The following is an 8,850-nucleotide window of genomic DNA, read 5'->3' as shown; positions in this document are numbered from 1 at the left end:
CTTGCTACTCAAATGATTTGTCAAATGATAGTCACTGTTCTTGCAGTGTACTGTACTGAAGCTCATTCACTTAAAATGACATTTGCATTGATTTTAAGGCGTAAAATGAGAATATTAAAATTTTTGGGAAATGGGCGTGTTTACACGTGTATAACTTGGTAACTGCTCCACCAATTTCTTGCCAACTTAACGCAGTTATTGGTCTCGTCAAAGCATACCACACAGCTGAAAAATTTTAAATCGGACAAAATAACCCAGCCCACACACATTTCATTTTATTTATTTAGTCGCGGCTAGAACATCGTCGCGTACACATGTGTCGCTACTCACTTCAGTGCTGACCCCATGCGACCACTAACGTAACATTTTTTGACGAGGCCAAGTTTTTAATTTATTTTTTAAGTTTGAAGTCGAAATTATGTTTTTTTTTTTTAGTTAACAACAATACAATACTTTAATATATTTGGTAATACACACTTCGTTTTATTTTATTATTTGTAAAACCGTTTTTCCAACACTTTTATTGGGGTCACTCTGGACCCCATGCGACTAATTGTGTGATTTTCTTTATGTGCCTAATAAGGGTTAAGAAAATTTATCTTTCATGTGCTCGGCGGTCTACATTTGTAGCATTTTCGCCGAAGATTTATAATAAATAAAAGAATTGCACTACAGCTGTGTCCGAGTTTTTCAGTAGCTTCCTAAAAATCAATTCTAAGCAGTTTTGGCTATTAAGCGTACAAACAAATTATTTCCGAGACCTTCGAAACCGTTATTTTCAAAATGACTCTCTCCTGGCCAGTAGTAGGCAACATATAACAGCGTGCGACACTCAATTTTACCTACAGAATGAAACTACGTTTTTATTTTTTCTCTCCGACGTCAGGACTTTGAAATTTCAAGGATATGATAAATTCAAAAATTATTAAAAAATTCAGTGCAATGTAGAATAACAATATCAGTGTCAAACAAAATACAAATCTCTGTAAAATTGAAAGAAAATTAAATGTGCTGGTACACAAGGACGAGAGGGTATTGAAATTGTCCTGTTAAGTTAATTAGATAAAAGAAAAAATGATTTAAAGGGACATTTTCAATACTTATTCGTCCATGTGCACTAAAAAATTGAAAGTCTTTGAATTCTAAAAAATTTTCTCTTTATTGAATGCGTATACTGCTATTTCACATCGCTCTAAATTTTTAAAATAATTTTTTCAATTTTTCGTATCCTTTAATATTCAAAGTCCTTTAAAAAAAAGATACTTCAGAGAGAAAACAAGAAACTCAGTTTTGCTATATTTGGCACCTAGTTTCGCGAGTATGTATGTATCTACANGCCAAATTTCGACATTCGACTACGGTATATTTGTGCAATATTTCTTATTTATTTCGAATCCCTGAGCACAATATTGAGTATTTTTGTTCGTTGGGGGTTTTCATCCGAAAACTACCCACGTAAATCCGCCACTGACAACGACAATAAAATGCAAATTCAAGACCATTTCCACAATATTCTGAAGGGCCCTTGCCCTTGATTTATTACTATTACTTACAAGTAGTATAGTTTTCCCCTCGTCCCACCCACACACTTACCAAATCGATCAGCTGTGACAGTCGCAATCCGAGCTTTACCAAAACAGTATCCGTATTATTGCTGACAGGTCGTATGAGGCGATTGTAATTGCTGAGCAAGTCATCGTAGAGTCGTTTGGCATCCGGATTCGCGTGCACCTGAACGACACTCTCGCACAGCAACAAAAACACAATCAGAAGGCAAACAAATTTGCAATTTAGCCAAAAAGTGGCTAAATTGCGTAGTGACGACATTCTCTACACTGTGCGTATTTTATGGGCGAGCAAATGCATTGAATAGCGTTTAAAAGAATTAAATAGTTCAAATACGCTCACACACACGCACACACTCATAAACAAATGATTAACCTTCCGCTGAATTGCAATGCATAACTACAGGCGTGTGAAAGATTTTTACGAGGAGCGCATATACATATGTATCTGGTATGTTGTGTTGTATTTGCCCTAGAGCCGGTTGCAGCAGCGGTTACCGCCTATTTTCGCTGCACTTGCTTTCTGCACGCTTCGTGAATTTCGCTTTTTTTTATGTTCTATTGTTTATTTGGTTTAGTTGTTGTTGGTACTTTGTGTTGCGCTCCTTCGCGTTTCGTTTTTGTTGTTGCGTTTTATTAGTGCCTTTGCTGTGACGTCTACGCTAGTTGTGTACTAAACCGATGTACTAAAAGTCTGTTACAAGTGGCGAGTAAACGTCAGCAATAAGTGACAGCTGGCAGCGTAGCATGAAGGCTCTTGGCCCTTAATTGACAGCGGCGTGCCGCAACTGAGAGTTTGTCGCGCGCCAGCTGAGCGCGCGCTTGAGAGCGCAAATGTTGTGCAGCGACGATGTTCGCCTTGCGCACGTTTTACTGTTGAGTGTGTGTGTGTTTTTGTTGTTGTAATGCTTGCTGGATGCTTGTAGTTGTATGTGTGCCACTATTTTTTGCGTTGTTGACTTGTGTCATTGACTTGGTAGTTGGTTGTGGCGGCAAAGCGCCTAAATGTATGCAAAGAGTTTTTGAGTATTTATTTTGTTATATTGTAGTCTCCCATTTCTTTTCGAAAAATTTAAAAGAATTCTACTAAAAAACTCGTTTTTATTTTCCAACTGCCTTCAACCAGTTTTCGTCACTCGCCAATGCATTTCACATTTCACTTTTGCAATCGAATTATATTTTGCTTGCTTGAAACACATTTTTTCAGCGTTGTCTTTCCATTGTCATCTGAGCTACTTTCGTGCGCTCGAGACGCAGCGCATCAGCACCGTTGCTTGCGCAAAAATATCAAAAACCGTACTGAAGCGCTGAGTATTGTTTTTGTAGCGTCGCTGCCATAGCCGCCAGGACATAGCAAGCGCCACAGTGCCGCGTCGGTTTTGTCGCTTTGGAAACAAAAAGTTTTTGCTGCTTATTCTCCTCGAACTGATGGATGCTGCAAGAGTGGCGTGCCATTTTAGAGGTACTCACAGCTCAACGCTCAATCGAGAGTGTACTACTGAGTGTATAGCAATGATGGTGGAGTGGAAGGGCGTGCTCATAGAGAGCGCGAGGAGAAAAATGCTTGGAGTTTTTTAAGTTTGTTTGTAGCTAATTTATTACATTTTATGGGCGTGCTGCGCTAAGCATTGTGCCCTGTATCTAATGGCTGCTTGCGACTGATTTTTGTACTCGGCAGTTGCTGCTGATGTTACTACTAAATGCTGTGTNATAGCAATGATGGTGGAGTGGAAGGGCGTGCTCATAGAGAGCGCGAGGAGCAAAATGCTTGGAGTTTTTTAAGTTTGTTTGTAGCTAATTTATTACATTTTATGGGCGTGCTGCGCTAAGCACTGTGCCCGGTATCTAATGGCTGCTTGCGGCTGATTTTGGTACTCGGCAATTGCTGCTGATGTTACTAAATGCTGTGCGTTGACAACGTCAGCAGCTGTATTGGTATATGCGATTTGAATAACATATTAGGCAGCATGTTTTGCGGATATACCGAAAGTTGATTCTGTGCGAATTAGTCAGATTTTAGTTTATAGAGTTTATTAAAAAAAAAAACAAATATATATATTTCTAATTTTTTAATAATCCTCAACTATTAATTTCTATAATGAATCACTAACTTTTTTACATAGAAGTTTTGTAACTTTTTTTAATTGTACTTCTTAATTATCTCATTTACTTTATATTCTTTAATATTTTTTTTTACCTTACTCACGAACAAAGCTCTCTTANTTAAAAAAAAAAACAAATATATATATTTCTAATTTTTTAATAATCCTCAACTATTAATTTCTATAATGAATCACTAACTTTTTTACATAGAAGTTTTGTAACTTTTTTTAATTGCACTTCTTAATTATCTCATTTAATTTATATTCTTTAATANAACTATTAATTTCTATAATGAATCACTAACTTTTTTACATAGAAGTTTTGTAACTTTTTTTAATTGTACTTCTTAATTATCTCATTTACTTTATATTCTTTAATATTTTTTTTTACCTTACTCACGAACAAAGCTCTCTTACATTTATTCTCTCGGTTTATGCCTGTTAACATGTACAGGACTTTCTCTTAAGGTTATCGTTTACCAGTTTTTAAACTCTTCGCGTGAGCTTCCAAATAGTCTCCAAAAATGCTATATATTTCTTAACATTCTTGCCACAGCCCACTGCAAAACTAATTTCTTTGTATTTATTTATTTCTTTGTGCTGACAAAAGTTTTAGAGGTGTTAGCCTGCTTTTCTATATATGTATGTATGTATGTAAGTAGGCGTGTCAAGCCTTTTTAAAATGTTGTTACTCAGTTCAGCCATATGTGTGTATCCTCATTTTTGCTAAAAAATTTACTGAAAAATTAAAACAAAATTATGCGTGGATCCCACGCTTGACCGAAGTGATTTTTTTTAACTTTACCCTTATAGTTCACCATAATATATGATTACTTTACTTCATAATATTGAAAAATTATCTCAGCCCTAATCGCAATCTTAAACTTACTCCTATTCCTAACCCCAATCTTTTCTTAAAATAAATCTAAATTATGAACTTAAATGTGATGATTTTGTTGGTAAATTTTTCCGACAGTGCAGAAACATGATTTGTTTTGTAACGAATTTCCGTCGTAACTTGGCAAGTTTGGTTTGGCGAAAATTCGGTATCGACATTGCGCACTGTTCAGTGTTCTTGTGCTGAACTGAATTCTAAACTTAACCCTGCTCTTAATCTCAATCCTTCTTTTAATCTAAATCGCAATGTCATCCCTAATCCTGATTTTAATTTTAATTTTAATCTTAAAGTTAATCTTTATCTTATTCTTAATAATAACTTTAATCTCATTCTTAACTTTAATCCCAATTCAAATCTTAATTTTAATCTCAGTCTTAATTTTAACTTTAATATTAATATTAATCTCAATCTTAATCTTAACTTTAGTCTTACTCTTAATCTTAATCTCAATCTTAATCTTGTATTTAATCTTAATCTTATTCTTATTCTTAACCTTATTTTTAAAATTAACCTTAAACTTATTATCAACCATAATCTTAATCTTAATTTAATTCTCATTATTAGTGTTATTCTTAATCTTAATTTTAATCTTAATCTTTTTATACTTTTTAAATCCTAATATATTTGAATCTCTATCATATTCAAATGATGACCCTAATCTTATTCTTAATCTTAACCCTAATCTTATTCTTAATCCTAATCTTGATTTCAATATCAATCTTAATCTTAGTCTTATTCTTAATCCTAACCTTAATATTCTTAATTCTTATCTTAAACTTAATCTAAATCAGAAACTATCGATATTCGGCACTAACGATAGTGTGCGATAGTTCTTTAGAAGCAATCGTTAACTATCGATAGTTTTCGATATTCTTCTAAACTTACAATTTGGCTTTGTATTGCTCTGTACCAATTTGTAAAAAATATTTTTTACAAAATCAGTAAATCGCTATCTTAGAGTGAATAGTTGCTAAGTCCATGTTTTTTAATTTTACAGAAGAGGGAAAAAACAGTTGCTTCAAGAATTTTGCATAACTTTTAAAATATTTCACGTGTTTGAAGCAAAGCAAAACTTCATACGAATCAGAAGGGTTCTTTGCTAATTAAAAAATTCGAACTTTTTTAGAGCTGCATGTTTACGTCATTCAATATCAGATATTTTATCATTCTACATCTGTTATTTTACGTAATTCAATATCAGATATTTACCTTCTTCAATTCTTATCACGAATCTATCCATATTTTTCGCTTATCAAAGCACTCGCTGAAACAAGAAAATGCGGGTAAAATTACGCAGCCGAACTATCTTTTATTAAAAGGTGCTGCCAGGTTGTGTCAAATGCGTATGCAAAGTGACAATAAGCGATGAAACAATAATGTAAGAAAAACAAAAATTATCAGAAACTATCGACAGTATTGAAAACAATCGATAGCCGTACGATAGTCCGAAACCATAGATAGTGTCGATAGTACCATCGATAGCTTCAGACCACTATGCCAAATGCTATACCACGTATAAAATAGTCCGAAAATTTCGGAAAAGAGCGAATCAACTTACTTACTAAACTTACTAAATATGAGCTTCTACTATAAATATTTACTACTAAATATGTGAAATTTTTTTTTATGCCACCTCATGCTTGGTATTGCATTTGGCAGATACGAGGTATTGCGCCGATATAACTTACGTATGATTTAATTAAATTCGACTTTCCAAAGAGGTGGCCACGCTTTCCAAAGTATTTTCAAACTAAAATATTTTTAAAACTCTTTCGTCTGGCAACCATATGATTGCACTTTATGCAATTACCTAATTCCCTTAATTCAAATTGAATTTAATTTTTTAAACAAGAAACTCTCCTACATGTGGTTAAGAAATAAAACCCTTTCAAAATAATTGTCAAATGATACCAATTTTGTAACAACTGATTTAACTGTTGAAATAATTTGAACTTAACTTTAAACAAGTAAGAAAGTCTAAGTTCGGGTGGAGCCGAACATTAAATACCCGGCGCAAGTATTAAATATACTTCACCTTTCCGTAACCTACCGCTAGATTGTAAGCCGGGGTGTATCAAATTTGAGTAAATTAGCGTCCTTGAATTTCGAAATATTGCAGTTTCAAGCATTTCTGTAATTTACCGTTATATGAAAAGCGGCCGTAATTTTAGTCCGATTTCAATAATTTTCAACGTTTTGCTTTTATGTGGCAAGCAAAATAAAAATACCGAGTTTGGTACAAATAGGTAGAACGGTTACCAATATAAATATATGTGATCATAAGTGGGCGGTGCCACGCCCATGTTCCAAAATTTTACCATAAACGTATTTCTTGGTAAACAATTGTTGCAAGCATCAATTTTGAATAAATTAGCTTTAATATTTACTGATTTATCGAACCATAAGTGGGCATGGCTACGCCCATTTTCCAAAAATTTATAATATTCTTATTTTTGATCTAAAAATTGTTGTAAATATCAATTTTGAGTGAATAATCTTCAGTAGTTACTAAAATATCGCAGTTTTCGTATTTCTGGAAAATACCGTTATATGGGAAGTGTGCGTGGTTACTGTCCGATTTCACCCATTTTCAATACCTACCTACGTTGTATTAACAGAAACCTACGTACCAAATTTCGTTGAGATGACTCAATGTTTGCTCGAGTTATCGTGTACACGGACGGACGGACAGACAGACATGGCTTAATCGATTTCTCTATTCATTCTGAGCATTTATGTATACATTTGTCTATATCTATCTCGATTCGTTTTGGCTGTTACAAACAACCGTTATGTGAACAAAATTAATATACCCTTGTGCACTAGTGCGCTCGGGTATAAAAAGGTGGCAAGTTTTTTTCAAAAAAGTGAGCGCTGCTTGCATATCTACATACCAAGTCCTTCAATTTAAAACCTAATTTTCTTGGACAACAAATTCCTTCCCGTATTATATACGATATAGATTTATTTCCAGTTAGAAACGAACCATTGTGCTGAGTCTGGTAATATTAGCGAATGGTCCGAAAAATTCCCTTTAAGGAAGGATATTTCTTTTCTCTTCAAGACGTGGAGTTTCAAAAAATGAAACGCTGTTTACAAATGGCTATTGGTATATGTACCTAGGTACCGGGCTTTCCTTGGAAGAGTGCGGCCCCTTTTATTGTCCATTCACCAACTTTGTAAAAATCCCCAATATCTATGACATTATCTATGGGTGAGTCTACAACTTTTTGGACTGCCTGACTTCCAGTGAATTAAAAGACTTGTTTCCCCCACTGCAAGTCTTTTAGCGAGGCTCCGGGGTGCCTACTCCATGATGTACACTGAAGTAGTTAGGCAGCGGAAAAGATGTCCACCTACTCACTTCAGGTGATGACTCGTCTCAGTCATCACTTGTACCTGGCTTGTAGTTTGTTGAGATAAAAACCAATTATTTAGAAGCAATTGATAACCTTCTGGGAAGCAATTCAGCTTTAATGACGACAATCGTTTGGGGTATAACTTAAATATTCATGCAAGGTGTATGATGAATGCCTAAAGGTAGAAGATTATGCAGACAAAAAAGAAATATTCCAACCAAGCACCCATTAAGATCACTTCTTAGTGATAGTTCTGCAACTATTCGAAGCTTTCAAAAAGTTTTGCATATCTAACTGTAATAAAATTTACAAACTTCAATTAATTGTGCTGCCAAAACGACTATCGACTACCGAACCCTTTCGAAATTCCCTTATCATCATGGCAAGCAATAATACAAGAGAATAACAATATTTACACGTGAACAACAATAATAAAACAAACAAGTTCCATTCGGTGAACACTAATTGACAAGGTATGTCATAAAAGTGACAATCGATACCGTTGTAGCGAAGTTGTTAGCGTTTTAACAGCGCAAAAGTCAACACTTGCTTGACTGCGTAAAAGGCCAACAAATAAGGGAAAAAGGGTAATGGCCGCGAAAGCAAAAGTAATTGCTAAGGGATGTGGAAAAACTTGAATTTATGAGAAAGTGGGGTTGTGCGCCGAAATGTATGCTGCGAATAGTGCGTTAATAATGCCTAAAAGCTGTAAACAAAATAAATTATCACGATGAAAGTTGAAATAGAGAAATGTAGCAGCAGGCAGGCAGAAGGAAGCCTTGGGGCACGGTTTCATCGTGAGAAGAAAGAGGCAGGAAGAGTGAAATAAGACAAAACAAAAAATAAAATAAAATACAGCACCAAAGGGTTAAATTTGTAATGACTTGCAGGCTGTTGGAAAAGCTAAGTGACACTGCGTTCTTGGC

The 8,850-nt window shown here is 34.6% G+C and overlaps 1 protein-coding gene across 1 annotated transcript in view; it reads right to left on the bottom strand.

The window, feature by feature from the left end:
- Nucleotides 1-2,845, bottom strand: part of nAChRalpha2 (nicotinic acetylcholine receptor alpha2) — a 23,837-nt gene extending 20,992 nt beyond the window's left edge. The window contains exon 1 of the mRNA XM_017627563.1: nucleotides 1,594-2,845. Within this exon, the coding sequence (XP_017483052.1) occupies nucleotides 1,594-1,827 (234 nt within the window). The 5' untranslated portion in view covers nucleotides 1,828-2,845. The remainder of the gene's footprint in view (nucleotides 1-1,593) is intronic.
- Nucleotides 2,846-8,850: the final 6,005 nt, after the last annotated feature.

Source organism: Rhagoletis zephyria, unplaced genomic scaffold, assembly GCF_001687245.7.
Source record: "Rhagoletis zephyria isolate East Lansing unplaced genomic scaffold, Rhagoletis_zephyria_1.1 Rzeph_scaffold_05318, whole genome shotgun sequence".
Taxonomy (NCBI): domain Eukaryota; kingdom Metazoa; phylum Arthropoda; class Insecta; order Diptera; family Tephritidae; genus Rhagoletis; species Rhagoletis zephyria.
Note: the sequence above shows the minus strand (reverse complement) of the source record. Positions and strands in the feature narration are given on the sequence as shown.